At 38.8% G+C, this 20,927-nt stretch overlaps 2 protein-coding genes across 7 annotated transcripts; both read left to right on the top strand.

Annotated features, from left to right (window-relative positions):
* The first annotated feature begins 20 nt into the window (after nucleotides 1-20).
* On the top strand, nucleotides 21-3,515 carry LOC119503208 (probable thiopurine S-methyltransferase). 4 transcript variants are annotated; one of them, XM_037794852.1, is made up of 9 exons: nucleotides 21-76; nucleotides 1,551-1,673; nucleotides 1,931-2,023; nucleotides 2,146-2,278; nucleotides 2,484-2,536; nucleotides 2,629-2,703; nucleotides 2,904-2,989; nucleotides 3,161-3,205; nucleotides 3,294-3,515. In XM_037794852.1, the coding sequence occupies exons 2-9, from the start codon at nucleotides 1,576-1,578 to the stop codon at nucleotides 3,413-3,415; spliced, it is 705 nt and encodes a 234-aa protein (XP_037650780.1). In that variant the 5' UTR covers nucleotides 21-76; nucleotides 1,551-1,575; the 3' UTR covers nucleotides 3,416-3,515. The 4 variants fall into 4 exon arrangements, with proteins under 4 accessions (XP_037650780.1, XP_037650781.1, XP_037650777.1 ...); XM_037794853.1 differs by having other exon boundaries at nucleotides 1,548-1,673; XM_037794849.1 differs by having other exon boundaries at nucleotides 27-165; nucleotides 1,548-1,673.
* Nucleotides 3,516-4,981: 1,466 nt separating this feature from the next.
* On the top strand, nucleotides 4,982-15,846 carry LOC119503207 (protein phosphatase 1 regulatory subunit 36). 3 transcript variants are annotated; one of them, XM_037794846.1, is made up of 11 exons: nucleotides 4,982-5,112; nucleotides 5,379-5,443; nucleotides 7,318-7,401; nucleotides 7,630-7,766; nucleotides 8,098-8,167; nucleotides 9,015-9,113; nucleotides 9,300-9,425; nucleotides 10,430-10,472; nucleotides 11,130-11,359; nucleotides 14,057-14,257; nucleotides 15,241-15,846. In XM_037794846.1, exons 1-11 carry the CDS (start codon nucleotides 5,083-5,085, stop codon nucleotides 15,515-15,517), a joined length of 1,362 nt encoding a protein of 453 aa, XP_037650774.1. In that variant the 5' UTR covers nucleotides 4,982-5,082; the 3' UTR covers nucleotides 15,518-15,846. The 3 variants fall into 3 exon arrangements, with proteins under 3 accessions (XP_037650774.1, XP_037650776.1, XP_037650775.1); XM_037794848.1 differs by lacking the exons at nucleotides 14,057-14,257; nucleotides 15,241-15,846 and adding an exon at nucleotides 12,050-12,686; XM_037794847.1 differs by lacking the exons at nucleotides 4,982-5,112; nucleotides 5,379-5,443 and adding an exon at nucleotides 5,504-5,640.
* The last annotated feature ends 5,081 nt before the right edge of the window (nucleotides 15,847-20,927 follow it).

Below are 20,927 nucleotides of genomic sequence, written 5' to 3'. Positions count from 1 at the left end.
TGTGTGTGTGCTGCTGTGTCTGTGCTGCTGTGTGTGTGCTGCTGAACAAACATTAATCTGTCTTCATTCAGAAAAGGTACGCACCTGGTTACAACTGTGAAACATGCAGGATTCAGGTTATCTGTTACAGGTACTGTGGTTGGTTTTATGCCAGGCTGCTGCTAGGTAAGCGTTTACTAGTGTGACATTGTTATGTGTTACAAATATAAAAGTTTCTGCTCATAATCTGGCATATTTAATTGATGTTATTCTGCATATCATAGCAGTAAACTCATTTATTTACATGACTTCTTCTGTTATGCAAGCTTGGCCATTTCCTCATGACGTCAGAGTTTGGTTACTCACGTGACTAACAGTTTTATTTTTCTAGAAGCTGGACCAGTTATTTATTTATTTATTTTTTATTTGCACATATATAAAACTGCACAAAATCCAGTCAATGAAAAAAAAAAAAAAGTGTCAGTTTTGTCAGTTATTCCTGATATATATATAAGCCTAATTATACAGGCTAAATAAATGTAACTTTACTGTTTTGCAATGTGTTTGCACATTAGAGGGCACGGATTACTCCGCATAAGTGCAAATGTCCCCACTGTGGGACTAATAAAGGAATATCTTATTTTATGTGACCTTTAACCTCATTCCTGTCTGCTCTGTCTACAGCTCATTCTTCTGTAATGATCAACCAGTAGTGTTTTGGGGCCAATATGAATCCTGGTTGTGTAATCCTGCAAGCTTGTTAACTGCTTTCTAAAGCCTTGTTTTATTTCCCAATTTTCACACATGCATTCATCATGCAGCTGTTTCGTATGTGTTTATGTGCAGTAGGGTGACCAGGTGTCCCACTTTACGAGGGACTGCACAGCATTTTTATCCCAGTTTGTTGTTGTTGTCCCACATATTGAGACGATGTCCCACATTTTCATTGGCTCTAGTTTTCATGTGGCTGCGTTTGCTGTCAAACTACGAAACACGTGGGTCAAGTGCAAGTTGACCGGGCACCGTCTTTGCTACGCTATACTGGAGAAAATTGCGAGTCACCGCAAAGTCACAAACTATGCAGATTTAGGCTGAAGATGATGGAAACTACCGCAAAAAAAAGAAATGCAACTAAAACAAAGACTTCTTATAAGTGGGGTGAAACCGGTGGAAGGCGATTCTCCGAGAAATTTTGAGTTATTTTTCAATACGACATGAAGCGACGCAGTACATGTGAGTCTCACAAGAAAACGTTTGGCTCAAAAAGAGATCAATGGATGCATTCAGGCAAAGCATAGAGATGTTACGAGGTAAAGGGCAGAATAGAAATGTTTATTTTTTAAGTTAGACATTATATCAAAATTTTAGACTACCTCTCAGCCTTGTCCCACACAAACATACTCTTTGCCCCACATTTGATTTGTTGGGATCTGGTCACCCTAATGTGCAGGAACGTGCGACTGTGTGATTCATGTGCACACTCACCACTGTCTCCAGCCACATATATAAATGCTGTTCTCTCCATTCTGTGCTTTCTCTCTGTCTCTCTGCTCCGTGTTATCCTCCAGTAGTCGGGGTCAGGCAAACCTAACCAGCATGCTGGCACCGCAGGCGGATCGGGTCATGGCTCTTGGAGAATGGGAGGAACGCTGGCAGGAGGGCAGAATTACTTTCCATCAGCCTGATGTACACAAGTAAAAGCCCCACTTTTATCTGCCTCCTTGGTGGGATAAGGGAAAACAAAAGTATCAGAGAAGATGCCTTGTGAACACACATAAGGACTATCAATTAGGCTAATTCAGTCAAAACACTGCCACCTCATTCATGTTTTTTATAGGGTTAAGAAGTTTAAATTGAGTAATGAAGTAAACCTAACTATTAAAAATACATACACGGGAATGTCTGATGTTTTGCTGTTAATAGTCGTTGTTTGGTTTTGTTTTTTTGACAGGATGCTGGAGAGCAACATTGATAAAGTTCTTTCTGGACGGACAGGAGTTCGCTTCTTCTTCCCTCTCTGTGGGAAAGCTGTAGATATGAAGTGGTATGAAATTGCATGCTATATCCAATAAGGAAGATCCAATTTGTAACGTACATTTTCAGTAATCATTTCTGCTAATATCTGCTCAGCGTGCCCCTAAATTCCTTTTACTTTGTGAATCCAAGGCTAGCAGACATGGGCCATTCAGTGGTTGGGGTGGAGATATCTGAAAAGGCTATAAAACAGTTCTTTGAGGAGAACAACATGACCTACAGCGAGGAGCCTGTCGCTGCCATACCTGGAGCAAAGGTTTACAAGGTAGGAGCTTAATTATTAATAATTTGGATCACAATTTCTAAGAAAAACAGTATTACTGTGGAACTTTGTAAGGGAGGAAATGGGCTTCATTACAGCTCTGCAAAGACGAGGACCCACATGTAGGAACAGTAGCTGGAAAAAACATGTTGTATTTATTACACAGATATGGACAAAATTGTTAATCCATGCCGTCTTTGTTCCACAGAGCTCAGAGGGAAATATCTCTCTATATCAATGTGACCTGTTCAACTTCTCCAGGTTAGTAAACTGTACATGTTTTTATCCCTTTTTTAAAAGATGTTGAATTACTTGCACAGGTATTTGTTTAACACAAACTTTACATTTCACAGTGCCATTGAGGGTCAGTTCGGGGCAATTTGGGACAGGGGCTCTCTAGTGGCCATCAACCCAAGAGACAGAGAAAAGTAAGATGAGGTTTATTTTAAAACATAATGTTCATCATCAATTAAAACCTCTTGAAACTATTTAAATGTATAATTTACATAATTCTATGAAATTAACATCAGGCAGTTTATTAGAGATAGCACAGTTTCATAACATGTTGGATTAAAACCATATATATGCTCCATGTTGTCTGACCACATTCTCTCTCACAATACCACAGGTATGCTGCTCTCATTATTTCTCTGATGGCCAAAGACTGCAGATACCTTTTGGACACTTTGTTGTACAATCCTGAACTATATAAAGGTAACTGTCCACATTGTGTCTAAAACATCAGGCACTGTATAGAGAGTCATACACATCCCTGGTCTTAAAACAAAATAAAATATTCATTTATTTTGCAGTTTAAAATGTCTGAATGGGGTCAGTGTGTTTGATGAAAAATTAAATATATGTGTGACTGTATTTGTCTTTCAGGTCCTCCCTTTTTAGTGCCTGATGAGCAAGTAAAGAGCCTGTTTGGTGAGTGATATTAAGAACAACTGTGACTGAGTGTGTTTCTGTACGATCATAAAACTATAAATTAACCACCATATCACAATTTCCTTAGGGAACAGCTGTGATATGGAAATGCTGCAGCCGCAGGATGCCCTGGGAGACAGACAGCGAGCCTGGGGTCTGGACTACCTGACTGAAAATGTACACCTCCTCACTCCAAAGAGCAAAGTTTAGACCACAGTTTTAAACTCATGTATTTTCATAAAGCCTTCAAGAGCTGTAACAATATAGAGTTTTGAATGCCTGACCAAATAAAACTTATTTTGTAACAAGATGTCCGTGGCCTTATTGAAACCATCTGGGTAGCTGTTGTGTATTATTGACAAGATTAACAATTACTTTATATATTAATATACCTTTAAAAAAATAATTGAAGAACATATATAAGCTACTGTATACAGTAGTTTCAGGGTATTAAGATATGATATATACAATTTAATATATAGATAAGTGACATTAATTGAGTCCAGTGTTTTGGTTTGGGAATATGCTGGTATGGATATGGTGTAAAAGCAGGTTAATAATGTATAAAGATATCACAATCTGTGAAATTATCCTTACTCCAAACAGTACAAGTTTATCTAAAAAGTCTTTGAAGAAAGTTCTCATTCTCAGATATTTCATTGCAGGTGCAGTCCTAAAACAGATTAACTAAAGCTTCACCTTAAGCATGTGAAGTATGAAAGTCCAGTTCAGACAAAAACATTTTATATTAACACTTCATGACCAAACTGTTATAAAACTCCAGTAACATGAAGTCATTTTGGGATCTGGGAGGCACAGTGCTGCATACTGTAAAAACACTGTCAATGCCAATTACACATATAGAGCATATGAAAATCCATTGTATTCAACCATGTTTTACAGCTGGGATTACTGAGAACCCCTGTCAATTCAATTTGCTTTATTGATCATGACTGTCAGGTGAACAATATTGCCAAAGCGTCAATTCAATAATAAATAAAAATAAAAAAGAACAAAATAGAAACAAAAACATATATATACAATTCATTGAGCAAATTACAATATATAGATATTTAAAAAGAACATGCATGTAAATGGAAGAAAACAATAAAGAAGTAATTAATGTTTGTTGTGTCAATAAAACAAACAAACAAACAAAAAACAATTAATAACAATATATTGAAATATCAAAGGATAAATGTAAAAAAAAAAAAACATGAGGTAGATAGATAGTAACTTTATTGATCCCGAGGGAAATTCAAGTTTCCAGCATCACAGTTTCATAGTGCAAAACATGTTAGTAAAAAGGCAGTAAAAAAGTTGAAAGTGCAAAGTACAAAGTACAAAAAAATATACCAGATATAAAAATACATGGAGATGAAGAAAACTGTTAAAACTGAATATAGTGCAGGGCAACAGCTGTTATACAGGACTATTAAAAAAGTGAATATAGTGCAGAAGAGACTGTTAAAAATGAGTGTAGTGCAGGGTAACTCCAGTAGCTTAGTCTATGAAAGTGCACTGTGCATTATTATCTGTCCTGCAGACCGCCCTCCTAAGTAAATAAAAGGCAGACTGTGAGTTACATCTATTATGTGTTGTTGTGGTTTTCTCTTAGGCTGTGACATGCATGTCACTGACACCCTCGAATGGTTAAAGTTGAGAAAGGTCATCGTATCTCGCGAGAGTTTTTACAAGTTTTTCTATAGTTTTTGTAAGTTTTCGCAATTTGTGGGTTACCTTCTAGACACGACCCTACGTCAGAGGGGGCCCCTCCCTCACCATTGGCTGTTGCCTGGCAACAGTGCTAACTAACATTAACCAACTGCACGGAGGAAGAAGTTCGAGTCAACCTGGAGAAAGTTTTGTTCACAAAAATGCCGAAATATCCCGAGGAGCTGAGAAACGTGAGTTGCCACATTGATACGGACGAACTTTAAACGTTTTTAAAGACGTTGTGTGACAAAAACAAAACGTTTGATACCGTTATAAGTTAGTTACTGTTAACTACTCTTTGGCTAGCATAGCTAACCTACTACCGGTGCTTGTGCTGCAGTTTCTAACTTAATTATAACTTAGTAACGTCAATGCTCAATATTTACACTAAATGTCAATGTTACACATTTAAAGCTGTGTCTGACATTAAAGGTAATAACGTAAGGTTACCTTTCAGGTGAGTGTGCCGCCTCCAGGCCGCTGGGTGTGGAGGGAGGAGACTCGGACACTGGAGTTGATCAGGTGAGAGCAGCTGGGTCTAATTAACAGCTCGCATACTGCACGTGCTAACAGCCTCGAGACAAAGGGGAGACACCACAGGTGAATAGGGTTAAAAAACAACAACATGAAACTTCCCCAGTTGATTACTTAGATTAATGAAATTCATTTTTGTGTTACATGTTTTATGAAATATTATTCTTATTAATTATGCATATGAGGTAAATATGTGCTAATTTGCATACATTTCCACAACAGAAATGTAAACATGTGATAAAGCCATGCTCAAAATGTTTCTTTCTTTTCTTTCTTTTTTTTTTATATATATATATATTAGGGTCAAAGGTTTTTACAGAAGGAATTTTGTATATTCATTACTCCATAAAATGGAGTAAATGAGGTATTATCTTATTAACTGTGTGCTAATTTGCATACATTTCCACAACAGAATTGTAAACATTTGATAAAGCCAAGCTCAAAAATTCTTGTTTCTTTTCTTTCTTTCTTTTATTTACATATTAGGGTCAAAGGTTTTTAAATGAGGTATTATCTTATTAAAGATGTGCTAATTTGCATACACTTCCACAACAGAAATGTAAATATTTGATAAAGCCAGGCTCAAAACTCTTGTTTTATTTTTTTTTTTTGACATATTAGGGTCAAAGGTTTTTACAGAGTGAATTTTGGATATCTCTTTTCATCACTCAATGAAACAGAAAATACAGTCAACAGCCATAAAAACTCCATTTCTGACATGTTTTTAGGAATAAAATGTTCTATAAATGAGGCTATGAATGATACATGAACAAACCCCTCTGTAAAAACCTTCAGAATATAGATAGGAATGAAACTGGAGAGTTGAGTGCATGCAAGTGCTACTGAAGTGGAGGTTTATGGCTCAGAGTGAGAAAAAAAACTCATTTTGAGAGAACAGCCTTTAAAGATATGGATTGTAAAATTCCATACATTTTGCAAGACACTACAGGTGAATATCACCATGAAACATCCCCAGTTGATTATTTACATTAAGGCAATTATTGTTTGTAATTCTTTTCCTGAGTTTTGTGGTTAAATATGCAAATGAGGCATTATCTTATTAAATATGTACTAATCTGCTCACATTTCCAGAACAGAAATCTGAATATTGGATAAAGCCAGGCTCAAAATTATTGTTTCATTTTGTTGACATATTAGTCAAAGGCTTTTATAGAGGAGATTTTGGATATCTCTTTTTATCACTCCATAAATCAGAAAATACCATCAACAACCATAAAAATACAGCCATGTTTTTTGGAATAAAATATTGTATAAATCAATGAATGATATATAAAAACAGAAAACTGAAAACAGAAAATACTGTGCACAGCCATAGAAAATCCATTTCTAACATGTTTTTAGGGATAAAATGTTCTATAAATGAGGCTATGAATGATATATGAACAAACCCATCTGTAAAAACCTTTAGAATATAGATGGGAATAAAACTGGAAGGTTTGGTGTATGTAAGTGCTACTGAAGTGGAGATTTATGGCTCACAGTCTGAGAAAAAACACGTTTTGAGAAAACAGTACACAGTAGACACTACAGGTGAATATCACCATGAAACTTTCCCAGTTGATTACTGATATTAAGACAATTATTTTTTGTATAACAAGTTTTCTGAAATGTTATGTTTTAAATATGCAAATAAGGCATTATCTAATGCTAACTTTTGGTGAATTTAGGAGAAATCAACAGAGGTGAAGAAGTGTAGTAAAATAAACAGCAACTAGTCTGAAAGAAGACATGTCATGGAAGCAACATCTCAAAATGTGATCAGTGCATGGAAAACAATGTTTTTGCCTGCGTTGTCTTGACATAATATATGATATAGCTAAAACATCTTCAATCTCTTTTAGTTCTGGTCCAACAGAGGAGGGCGTTTTGAGGAAAAGGAGGCAAATCAATGTCAATTTCAGCGATCTTCAGCAGCGATCAGAATGGTAGGCTGACTCAACAAGCAACTAAATACTGTATATGCACTAGTTATTCAACTGTGTTTATGATTATATGAAAAGCAGAAGAAACATAGCCCTATGATGACCCATCTTTTTTTGTAATTGCACACAATGTTTTGCTCCTCACATTCACAGACCAACCTGCACATGTTCATCATTGCTTATTCCCCTGTATGTCCACCTCCTTTTATACAGTCTATGCTTATTCCTCAGGTTGGCTGAGATCTCCACGTCGAACCATAGAGGGCGCCAAAGCATCAGAAAGAGCCTGAGCCCTGCTCATCTGCATGCTTACAGGTCCTTCGTATTGAAGAATCAAGGGGGCCGCATCACCACTGATGATGTTAAACGCAAGTGTCAATATGTTGTTTGACTCATAACTATAATACTCAGCTACTCCTCTCTGTCTCCTGAAAGAGCATTGGTTATTGCTGAACAGATGCAGATTTGCATTTATGATTACGTGCTCCATTACTTCAGAGCTTGCACTGGTATCCCTAGAGTACCCCCAAAAGGTTTTATGGGCAACCAAATTATGACCACTATTTCTTAGTGATTACTTTTCCAAACTGTATCATATCAAATTATATTATAAGTAGCATTTTGCCAAAGAATGACATATTTCTATGCCCGGTGAGTGCTAGATGACCTTTGACCCTGTTCTTACTCTCTGTATTGTAGAGGTGGCTGTCAGTTTGCTGCAGGAGAATTACTCGCTTCCTATTCCTTTCTGCTTCTTGGCTGTATTGAAGTAAGGAAGACAAAGAAACGGGCTGCGGTCGAAAAGTATTTTTTGCTAAGGAAGGTTCCTAACAGAGTGAAATGACCCGGAAGTATCTAATGATAAGACTTAAACTTAAAGAGCTGGTCGAATTCTCTAAGGCCCAATTCCAAACCACCCCTTAAGCCCTCTCCCTACCCACTTTTTCTTTTTTCTTATGATTTGTCTATATATATATATTATTCTGACTAGTCATAATTCCAGTTCAATATATCTACAATGTATTTCTGACTAGTTAAAACTTAATTCAAGATATCTAAAAAGGACAACGTAGATATATTGGACTGGAATTAAAGATATCTTGGACTGGAATTCTGACTTGTCAGAATTAAATTGTAGATATCTGAAACTGGAATTACGGCTAGTCATAATTCAGTTGCGGATATCCGTAATTCACAATGCGGATATCTGCAACTAAATTGTAGATATCTGTGATGAGAAACCCCATACACATGAATGGCAAGAGTAGTTTGAATCGTACTAGTCCAAATAGAATTACAGATCTCTTGAATTACAGCTTTACGACATCCGCCGCCGTCGCATCATCATTATGGAGCCTAGTGAAGTGCAATCGGATTTTCCTAACACCACGGTTGTCTTTTTCCCAAGTCCTTATGAATTCTCCTTCACATCTTTCCATGACCTCATGATGTTTTCCATCGAGGTCAAGGAAAAGTGGTTAGGAAAAGACATTAGGATGCAATTGTTTTACTTTCCGACCGCAGCCACAATTTTATATACGCACACGGTTTCCACTGTTGTACACTGTATGACTAGAGATGTCCTACACTGATGCTAATTGCTCGTCTGTGTCCAGGAGTAAAGAGCTTGATGAAGTCCTGGCTGCCCTTCTCCTTTACCTGTCTTTTTTCTTTGAACACAATTCTCTGGAGAAATCATCTAAGTCTTTCATGACGTAAGTATGCTAAGAATGGAAGAGTGTTGTCTTTAGTGCCACTTTAATGTTGTGGTATGTTTTTATATCACAGTTCCACCAATGTCTGTGACCTCTATTTCTTTATATGTTTTTCTTCTTCCAATCCCATATGGTCTCTTCTCTGTCCTGTATTTTTACACCCTCACTCCCTTCCTAACCTGCCAGTGTAGACCTCTTCACCGAGCACAAGATGAAGGCAGAGACTTTGGCCAAAAAGGAGATAGTACAAAAGAAGCTGGCTGTCCGCTACTTCAACCTAATCATGGACCTGGACACACCATCATATCACAAGTGAGTATTTGTTCAGTTTCAGAACAGGTGGTAGACAGAGGAAGTACTATTCCCTCTGCTATGTTTTCACTCGGTTGTATATTTACCAGGATGGAGATGACATTTATGCTGAAAATCACAAATACGGGTAGGATTTATATGAATTAGATTAGGTTCATTTGGGGAAATCTTTATGATATGTAGGCTTTGAAGTGATCATCTGAATGGGATAAGGCACAAAAGCCATCACCAACACTCAGCTGTCATTCTAGCCCAAAGTAAGATCTGCGAGGAACCATCTCATACATTTTATTTACGTTGTGTAGATAAAGTGTATTTTCATTAATAGCACAAATATTCATATACATGTATATATATATTTGCATATAGCAAGCATATTTGTCCACTCCCATGTTGATAAGAGTATTAAATACTTGACAAATCTCCCTTTAAGGTAGATTTTGAACAGATAAAAAATGTGTTATTCATTTGCGATTAATCGGCATTAACTATGGACAATCATGGGATTAAATATTTTAATCGATTGACAGCCCTAATATATATGTATATAACACTAATACAGTTGAGAGACGGTAAGAAAAAGAGGTAGCTTAACTTAATTGAACTGAACAGCAAACAAGTCTCACGCTCGACTCCTTCATTAGTTTTGGAGCTTTATTATCCAATGCTCTTTATGACTCTTGCAATTCTTTTTATTGTTTATTTTGTTTCTTGATTAAGTTACTCATATTTGATCAAGCGTGTGCATGGTTTCTTGTACACTTCTAGTTGTGCAGTTGTATCTCAGGTCTGACATTTAAGTGTTGTTCTTTGTTCTCAGGTCTCTCTTGAAAAAGTTTTGCTCTCAATAAAGTTATTGAAATATAGTTATCTGCTAGAAATATAGTAATGCAACAAACAGATTCTTGACCAAAATGTTAGACCCCAGTGCTAAAATGATCATATCATCCATGAATAGAAGCCAACCAGTTTGTCACAACAAGCTCTTATGTGTGTTTTTCCAGGGGCTGGATGTCGTCAAACAGCACACGATGGCTGCTGCATGCGGTAGGCGCCATAAGAATCCTACAATGTGCTACAAACGTACTAATCACCTTAAATGCAAATGGGCCGCTCCAATTAATCCACTTAGCATTCCTCTCATTTTTTAGAAAACTTTTTGACTCGAAACTGACCTGAAATGTCTTCCCTTGCAAAAGCAGCATGTTGAAACATCCGAAACTATATTGCCTCATCTGCACAGAAAAAAAACCCGAAGCCTTCAACTGGTCAGAGTGAAGTGAAGGCCGGTTCACCATCTGTGAATACAGACGGCAGCGAGCAGAACAGAACGACATTGAGTGCTGGTTATGCCTGGTGGCCGTAATGAATTAGTTAGTGGGAGGAGATGTTGACTCAACACAGGTGCTTTGCTTGGACAGGCTCTCCCCAGTATTTAGCCAGGTGGGTGGACAGGGAGGGAAATATCACGCTAACAGCAGCAGCTTATTGCCTGCTCTGTATGTGACCTTTTTATGAGGACAGAAATAGCTGTAGTGACCTTTTTAAAAACACGGAAGAGTAAGTGGCCGTGAGAAAGAAAGCATGTTGAATATCTATTCAATTTATCCTTGAACCAAACTAGCTATTGCATTAAGGAAAGAATTGATTTGAGTATAAAGAACTCTGAGTGACACTTCACTATTTTTTGCCCTCCGTTTCTAGTGCTTGTACAGCTTCTTCTGTTTTGTGGCCTGGGTGACGTTTGGCAGGAAGGACCTGAGGGACATCCAAGAGGAGGTGGGGCGTCTTTTGTACTCTGACACCTTCAACACGGCAATGAGGAATAGGACTGAGAGAGACTCAGGAATGGCCTTCGCCAGCGTTAATGGTTCAGTGAAGACGGGAGAAGCTGACCCCAAGGAGACGGGATGTAGTGGCGCATTCAAGCACAGGTAAGTTAAAGTGGAGTAAAGGTTGGGTTGAGGACAGGTGGCATACAGTGGTCTTTTTTTTGTTGTTGCTAAAAAACAGCTGCCTGGCTGCTGCCGAAAACATTTCTGATGAGAGTGGTGAACCTAAACAGTAAAGTTGAAGGCCTGACAACCAAAACAAAAAGCTAAACAAAGCTATAAACCTCCGTAGACCTGAGGGTAACTTCAGAGTCAGGTGATAATTCTCTGTGGGTTCATCGTTGCCAGCGACAAATTTAATATACACTGAACAAAAACATAAAACGCTTTTTGCTCCCATTTTCATGGCTTATCTCTCAAATGTTGTTCACAAATTTGTTAAAATCCATGTAAAGCCAAGTTCACACAACACGACTTTCAAAATGGTCAGATCGCTGTACTGTTCACACTACACAACTTGCTGTCTTGTAATCGTGAGGCTTTAAATCGTTGTGGTTTTCACACTACATGACTGGCAGAAGGTCGCACACTACAGATCACACAGATCTTTCACCAGGAGGAATCCCTGATGAGGTCTCCAACTACGTTTTGTCAAGAAAATACACACAAGAAATACATGGTAAATGATGTGATACCATATGCGAGTCACACTTCTGATGTTGTTGTTGATACGTGTGTTCACAAAATATCCTGTTTCCACACTCTTTTTAACTATTTATTCCCCTACTGTAGGTGCAACAACAACTTTGCTCCGTGTTGCATATGCAACACATACAGTAAAGTTCCCATTGTTACAGGCGAGCCCTCCTCCCACAGGTTTTCCCTCAACCCGTGTCTCACGCTCTCATTGGCTGTAGCTCGTGGCCGGAGTCTCCGACAGGTCCAGATATTTAGCTTGCTGGATATCTGGAATGTGTCTGCGAGGCATCGGCGAGCCTCTCGGTTCATGTCTTTGAACAGTTCACACATGGTGTTCCAGCGCCAGTGTGCGAGCAGGGAGCCAACGGCGATTTGCCTCTGATCAGGGGCTTTTGTGTTAAAGTCGTGTAGTGTGAACTAGGCATTAGTGAGCACTTCTCCTTTGCCAAGATAATCCATCCACCTGGCAGGTGTGGCATATCAAGATGCTCATTAAACAGCGTGATTGTTACACAGGTGTGCCTCGGGCTGGTCTCAATAAAAGGCCACTCTAAAATGTGCAGTTTTATCACACAACACAATGCTACAGATGTCACAGGTCTTGAGGGAGCCATTGGCATGATGACTACAGGAATGTCCACCAGAGCTGTTGCCCGTGAATTGAATGTTCATTTTACTACTATGAGCCGTCTCCAGTGTCGTTTCCGAGAATTTGGCAGTACATTCAACTGGCCTCACAACCGCAGACCACGTCTTTGGACTGTGGGAGGAAGCTGTTATCATTATCACCGCAGGGGAAATTCCTTTACCACGACAGCCATAGTAACCATGCCAACGCAGGTCTTCCACATCTGGATTCTTCACCTGCAAGGTCGTCTGAGAACAGCCACCTGGACAGCTGAACAGTTGGTTTGCACAACCAAAGACTTTCTGCACACACTGTAAGGAACCATCTGGGGGAATCTGTGTGCTCGTCGTCCCCACCGGGGTCTTGACCTGACGCGGTCCGCCGTCTTAACCGACTTGAGTGGTACCTTCAATAGCATCTGGCACATCCAGGTGAAATGCCACACCTGTCAGGTGGATGGATTATTTTGGTAAAGGACATGTGCTCACTAACACAGATTTTTAACAAATTTGTAAACAAAATTTGAGAGAAATAAGAATTGTGCGCAAAGAAAAAAATATTGATTAAAGACTCTTTAACTAATATGATCTATTGTCTAACCATCCATATGTTCCACCAGCCTGACCCTGATTCGACATTTTACAGCGTAAATAAGTGAATGGCTCCGGCAGTAAAGTTGTCTGTTTGACGGATGTCGTGTCAGACCTCTAACTGGAATATGATGATTGATGTAGACAGATTCACAGCTCTGTCCGATAGGAGGGACTGTCTGACAGCCTGTTTTTTATGTTGCTTTGCTGTGTCTGACACGAGATTGGCAGTTGTGTAAGGTGTCAGAGGCCCGGTGCTCTTTCCTGCTGTCAGGTTGAGACCAAACAATCAAAAAGCTGAGCTTGAAGCTCGCTCCCCTCCTGAGGGTGGATGCACACAACATGATTTGGAGGAACGTCGACACGGCTTCCAGCTGCCTTGCAGACATTGAAAAGAAAATAAAAAACATTACACTGTATATTTTTTTTTGTATTTGCACCTGGATATTGAGAATTTAGCTACCACAGCAGCTTCCCTGATTAATTAGTTTGGGTTTTGTTTAACTTTCCACCATGGGTACTCTACAGTAAGTATGTATGACACAATGGAACACGTGAGGAATGTCTCCTTTTTAAAATGCTTATACAGCTGCTGTCTGTGCATGTCTACTATGAAGACAGATCTTTTATAATATTTGGTTTAATTAACGGTTTAAAAGATGTACAGTGAAAGTTCATAAGTGTATTCTCTTATTTTATACTTCCTGTCGAGTGAGTATTAGAGAGAAATTGGAGCTGTCATGTCATCCATCTCCATACAGTCTATGGTTTCCCCAAATACATATTTTTTTACATATGCATGTTTCTCTTTGGGTGTTAATATACAATAAATTCATGCAAATTTCTTCGCCCCGCTCTGTGATCTGACTTTTTCCCCCCCAGAACGTCCCAGAGGCGTCCAGCTCTCAGCAGCATAGTTAATCAGCGATCCCCACTGATGGTATGTCTGCTGCCCTCGCCCAAAGAACGGTCACCCCATCTGTTCCTCGGCAGCCGGGCCGGGAGGCAGAGCCCGCCGTTGGCCAAGCACTGTGACACCAAGGCCCTGGCGGAGGAGCTCAACCAGCAGCTGGCCAATGTCAGGTGGTGTAAAACATCACACAATATGTCACATATTACACTCAGGAGGATGGGATTTGTTTCCTTACTGCCATATAACGATTACTGCCATGTGTACAATGATGTCAGAGACATAAAGTGACTTGTGACCACTAGGGTCCCAGAAATATTCCTAAAAAAACTCACGGAAACACACCACTGATGAACTATTAGCTAACTTGTTAGCAAATAGTTATCTACTTAGTCATCCAGCATACAGAGCCACATGAGGATGCAATTGGTGTCGTGTTTTTGGCAATTTAGTTCTGGTTTGGTTCACCAACTCCCAACACCGAATTCCCACCAGAGTAGTGGCAAAGTGCGGCCTGCGGCGAGCTGCTATGCAATGTCTATAAAAAGGTGCCGCAGCCACTCCCGAGCTCAGCGAGCTGCGGCCAAACAAAAGTTGGTATAAGTTTAACTTTTAGCAGCGGAGTACGGCCAGAGAGCACCCGCAGCCATTAAGTAAACAAAGTCATGTGACTCCTGTGACATGTTGACCTATGTTACAAAGAATTTCTTCCCGCCTGACACACATGAGCACGCCTCCTGGCCGCAGAAAAGTGTGATTATTGCGGCGAGCCACACTTCACATAAGAAACACTTATTTTTTCTCCTGCTTGTTTTGTTTCAGCTTCTTAGAAATTGGTAAATAGTATGAAAAATTTAACACTATTGTCATTATGTGGAGTAATATCCACTCTCTCCATGACTCTATTATCAGTGTTCCCTGGGGGTCATATTGTGCTTCTTTAAATCTAGTTTTAACTGAATAATCTCAGATTTCATATGTAATTAATGAGAATCTTTATTGCCATGTAACCAGATCTTTAATCAACTGAAAGAGTAGAATGATTCATAGACTAATACTTTCCACATTTAGATATATTGTGTTTATTTCATGTGTGGGTTTTTGTGCCAAGATAGCATAAAAAAAATTACTTGTCTTTCTTTCTTTCTTAAATCAGCGTTGGGATTCTTGGCAAGTCGTATAGACATTTCATCCGCAGTACCCTGATACCCTACAGAGAACAGATAAACAACAGAGATGAGGACGACGACCTTGAACCAGAGAGTGATGGTAATAACGACAGCGAGGATCCTCCTGGCGTCCACGTTCAACAAGGTAGCAGGTCGTCCTTCACGGGACCCAAGTCCAGAGGCCTCGCCAGATACGGCAGCACCACCCACGCAAACACTGGAAACTCTGCAGCTACCGTTGAGGAAGTGACCTCAGATAACTGAATGATGTGTATGTGTGAAAGTGGCAGAATGTTTTGAGTGTGCATTTTCATTGGCATAACGCAGACATTGCATGCGCACAGTGGTCTTCCAAATGCATTCCTCAGCACAGCCCACAGGGTCAACAACAGAGAGAAAGACTCAGGCAGGAGCTCCAGTTTTTTTTTCTGTTTTGCTCATGTGTGGCTCATTTTCAGAAAGCACCTCCCTGGACTATCTCACACACATACACACACACACACCGTATTTGTTGGGATTTGCTTATGAATTTAAATCAGTTTCTTATTTCTCAGCTGTTGGTACTGCTGAATAAAATATAATGAAATCCATAACAACTTTGACAACTCTGCGCTTCCTATAGAGTCTGAAGTATATTCAATTCACATGTGAAAATGAAGGAAGCCCAGCACATTGTTTGCACAATTCAGGTTGGATAATATATATACTGGAAAAACAAAGTTTGGAAACTTGTGTTTGGTCAATTATTTCTCTGTTGTTTCAATGCTAATTGGCATTGTATTTTACATGGTTGGAAAGCATGTTTATTTACCTTCGCAATGATGTCCAACTTGTAAGGATCATGCATTTGTGGGATGAGCAGCACAGCTGATTATGTGGGTAGCGCCCAAGAAAAATTTGACAAAATGCTCTGCCAATGGTAAACAGTGTATTGTCATAAGGCTACCAGGAAGCCTGCAATGACTGCCCTTCACCGTCAGGCCCGTTTGTGCTGGTGTCGACAACACAAACAATGGAACCTGAACATGTGGGGGAATGTCATGTTCAGTGATGAGTCCAGGTTCTGTCTGCCAAAGTTGGATGGCAGGGTCAAAGTATGGAGACGACGTGGAGAACGCTATGCTGATTGTTGCACCGATGGAGTAACAGCTTTTTGTGGGGGCAGTGTCATGGTGTGGGGCGGCATCTCCCTCACTGGCAAAACAAGGCTTGTCATCATTGAAGGCCATCTCAATGCAGTGAGATATCGGGATGAGATTCTGCAGCCAATGGCGATCCCATATCTCCACAATCTGGGACCTAACTTCATCCTCCAAGAAACAACGCTCCCCCCCACAGAGCCAGGGTTATCACAGACTACCTCCACAATGTGGGAGTAGAGACAATGGAACGGCCTGCCAAGAGTCCAGACCTCAACCCAATTCAACACTTGAAGGATCAGCTTGGGCGTGCTGTACGTGTTAGAGTGACCAACACAACCACGTTGGCTGACCTGCAATGAATCCTGGTTGAGGAATGGAACGCCATCCCACAGCAACGTGTGACCAGGTTGGTGACCAGCATGATGAGGAGGTGCCAGGCTGTTGTGGCTGCATATGGATCTTCCACCGCTACCGAGACTCCTGACAGTGTGTTAAATGAATGAAGTGTAAAATAGCCAATATGTCTTGTTTGTTCCTTGTTACTGATAGAGAGTTCAATCATCCAATCCACCAAACAACTCAAAACAAGAGTCAACACCAACAGGAGAATACACTGTTTACCATTGACGGAGCATTTTGGCAAATTTTTCTTGGGCGCTCCCCACATAATCAGCTGTGCTGCTCATCCCACAAATGCATGATCCTTACAAGTGTGACATCATTACGAAGGTAAATAAACAGGCTTTCCAACGATGTAAAATACAATGACCATTAGCATTGTAACAACAGAGAAATAATCTACCAAACACAAGTTTCCGAACTTTGTTTTACCAGTTTATTTGGTAAATTAAATTCCACAGTCTTCACAGAGTCTATTTGTCCTCCTGATCAGCGTTCACCATTTTTTTATTTATAGATCATTGAAGGTTCCTCTTCAGAACACTGAGACATTCTGTGTCCTTGTGCTGCCTCACAACAGGTTGACAGTAACATGACACACACACACACTCGAACACACACACCACTCTCTGATCAGGCTTGGTAGCAGAAGGGGCTTTGCCTTCGCCCTAATTGGCTGTGTAATCTGGGACACCAGGAGTAGAGTTAAGCCCTCTGAGGAGGAGGAGAAGGAGGCCTGGGAATCTTGCGATTAGAGTGGGGGATGGGTCACAAGATATATTCTAAGTTAGTTTCAAAAAGTACCATGGGTTTGAATTGACACCGTTCCACACCCAAAACTGTTAAATCAAGCACTCCCCTGTTTTGTCCATGTCTTTCTGGTATCACTGGGTTACTACCTTAAAGAAATAGCTCAATGGTGTTTCGGGAAATACTCTCATTTATTTTCCTTGCCGAGAATTAGGTGAGAAAATCGATAAACCCAGGAGTCTGTATGATAAACATATAGCTGTGGCTGATTAGTATAGTGTAGCAAAAAAGACTGGAAAAAGCTAGCCTAGCTTTGTCCAAAGAAGGGCTGTCAATCGATTCAAATATTTAATTGTGATTAATCGCATGATTGTCCATAGTTAATCGCAATTAATCACATTTCTTTTATCTGTTCAAAATGTACCTTAAAGGGAGATTTGTCAAGTATTTAATACTCTTATCAACATGGGAGTGGGCACATATGCTTGCTATATGCAAATGCATGTATATATTTATTATTGAAAATCTATTAACAACACAAAGCAATGACAGATATTGTCCAGAAACCCTCACAGGTACTGCATTTAACATAAAAATATGCTCAAATCCTAACATGGCAAACTGCAGCCCAACAGACAACAACAGCTGTCAGTGTGTCAGTGTGCTGACTTGACTATAACTTGCCCAAAACTGCATGTGATTGTCATAAAGTGGGCATGTCTGTAAAGGGGAGACTCGTGGGTACCCATAGAACCCATTTTCATTCACATATGTTGAGGTCAGAGGTCAAGGGACCCCTTTGAAAATGGTCATGCCAGTTTTTCCTCGACAATATTTTGCATAATTTTGAAGCGTTATTTAGCCTCCTTTGCGACAAGCTAGTATGACATTAGCTTTAAAACTGTCTACAACCTAAAAGTCACATATCTACCAAACTAATGTGAGAATGATATCCAGCTTCTCATCTAACTCTTGCCAAGAAAGCGAATAAGCATATTTTCCAGAGTGCATGTGGAACCATTCTTTTTAACTATATAGAGTTACCATTTGGATAGCTCTGTATTTACAATTGTGTAGTAGTAGTTGTAGTGGTGTAGATCTCTCGAAAAGAAAACGCACTACTGCTCTCTTCATCAGTAAATACAGCAGGATGATTCCAGTAAACTCTCAATATACCCTTCCAAAAGCTGCACTATGATGATTCATTGCATACATAATATTTTTGTTAATCAGCCAGAATGATTTTAGTTGCGTTTCAGAATTCCTGAAAGTTCTTTTTCCTTTTTCCAGCAGTGGCACTAATTAGTAAAGCTTTCTAATTTGGCTGTGACTCACATCTGTGTGTGTGTGTGATATCATTTGGTTGAATTCAGCAGTTCAGTTGAGCAGAACGTTTGTGTTTCCAGATATAACAACATACACTTGCGTCTAACATCAAGGCAAATAGAGTATATTCACAATTGAGATAAATTATTATGAACACTGTAAGATTTTAGCACCACCAATGCACAATTATCTGTGTGTTACACACATCTATAGAGTAGGTCTTTGGCCTCTGTATTTGAAGGAAGTCACCTTGTATCTGCAGACTTGCAATATGTGTGGCTAAGGAATTTAGTCTGGCAGTACTTGTGATCAGGGGAGTTGTAGGGTTCACTGTGTGCACAAAGGGCAGACTGTTATCGGGTGGGATTAGTGGTTTTCTAAAGGTTCTGGGAAAACGCTGTTTGCACTGTTCTGAATGGATTTTAGTGATCTGGAAAGAATTTCACTGTGAGGTGGAAGATTGTGCCGGCGAGTTTGTCGTCAGTAGACCATTTAAAGGCTGGAAAAGTCCCACCTTTTCTTTTTTAATTAATTGAATAATTACAAAATTGCCTCTCAAATCATACATTAGTTGCATGTTTTAAAGCTGATTTAAACTGTGAAGCATAAAGGGGTTATGTGTGTGTGCAGACTTTTATAGATTTTGTACACAAAGCTTTACAAAGCAAACAGGGGATTCTTAAGAGAAGAAGAGAGAGTAGGACAGTAACAGTGAGACAGCGAGCTGTGAGGGGAAGTTTGTTTACTTTTTATTGAGTTTGTCAAATGAAAATCGTTGTACACAAGGTACCATAGACAAGGATTCTTGCACATACAAACAGCTTTTAACACAGACTATATACATATCACCATTGCCTTGAAAAGAAAACTAAACAAAACAAAACAAGACATAAACCCACAGACAACAAGAAAAAAATAAAAAATAAGAAAAAAATAAGTAAGTATATAAATATCTAAATATCCTATGGAGGATGGAATCTGCCAAAATCAAAATTAAATGCAAAAATAAATAAATACATAAAAATAAAATAAATACATAAAAATAATAGCAAAAAATAAATACATTTAAAAATGAATACAATTAAATAAATAAACAGAAGTGTAAATAAAATGAGGGAATTAATACAAACATATAAAAAAGGGAAAATTAAACAGAAGAGTAAATGAATGAGGGAATTAATAAAAGATAAATAAAAAAGAAAATTAAAACATAAATATGAATTTATGTCACATTTTATCAATTAATTAATGGCTCATTAAATGCAGCAAAAATAATATTACAAATATATGTAGCCATTAATTCATTGATAAAATGTGACAAATTGATATTTCTGTTTTAATTTGCTTCTTGATTTATTTCTCTTTTTTTATTAATTCCCTTATTTATTTACTCTTCTGTTTAATTGTCCCTTTAATATATTTATGTATTTATTTAAATTTATTTTTAAATTTATTTATTTATGTTTGCATTAATTATTTATTTTAATTTATTTATTTTTCCCCTCCTCCAAAGAATGTGCTTCAGTAGAAACCCTAAAAACTGATATTAAAGATGGCCAGAACGTAAACATTTAAAACTGAAGGCACGAACTTGACAAATCAGGGTAAAACTAATCCTGCATGCACAGACCTGAGTATAAAGTGTGTAGCTAGCTTGCAGACACAAACTAATATTTTACAAGAAAATAAAAACAAATAAATTCAAACTAAGATTACAGGTTTTTAAATGATGTAATATTATGTATATTATGGGGGGTAGTTATATTCATTTACACCAGCAGGGGGAGACTTTGCCCATAAATGTGTGAACAGAGTGGGACTGTGGGGGGGCTTCCTAGTCATAAAACTGATGTAACTCTTCTCAGTGTTAAACTCTATTGTTTATTTATAGGGAGGATGATGTCTGCCTTTTTTAATCATATATATACATACTGCTGCATTGATTTCATGTCACGCCTATAGACACAGCAGCAAATTGACGACTAATCATCAGATGATCATAATCCTGCGGCTGCATTATAAACACAAGGCGTTATTATAATTTAGTGGAAGTGACT

Source organism: Sebastes umbrosus, chromosome 15 (assembly GCF_015220745.1).
Source record: "Sebastes umbrosus isolate fSebUmb1 chromosome 15, fSebUmb1.pri, whole genome shotgun sequence".
In the NCBI taxonomy this organism is placed as follows: Eukaryota; Metazoa; Chordata; class Actinopteri; order Perciformes; family Sebastidae; genus Sebastes; species Sebastes umbrosus.
Note: the sequence above shows the minus strand (reverse complement) of the source record. Positions and strands in the feature narration are given on the sequence as shown.

Coding starts and splice junctions, on each gene's coding strand:
- LOC119503207 (XM_037794846.1), top strand. CDS start 5,083: ATGCCGAAATATCCCGAGGAGCTGAGAAAC. Junction 7,402..7,629: donor CTTCAGCAGCGATCAGAATG/GTAGGCTGACTC, acceptor CTTATTCCTCAG/GTTGGCTGAGATCTCCACGT. Junction 8,168..9,014: donor TGCTTCTTGGCTGTATTGAA/GTAAGGAAGACA, acceptor GTCTGTGTCCAG/GAGTAAAGAGCTTGATGAAG.
- LOC119503208 (XM_037794849.1), top strand. CDS start 104: ATGCAGGATTCAGGTTATCTGTTACAGGTACTGTGGTTGGTTTTATGC. Junction 2,537..2,628: donor GACCTGTTCAACTTCTCCAG/GTTAGTAAACTG, acceptor TACATTTCACAG/TGCCATTGAGGGTCAGTTCG. Junction 2,704..2,903: donor AACCCAAGAGACAGAGAAAA/GTAAGATGAGGT, acceptor ACAATACCACAG/GTATGCTGCTCTCATTATTT.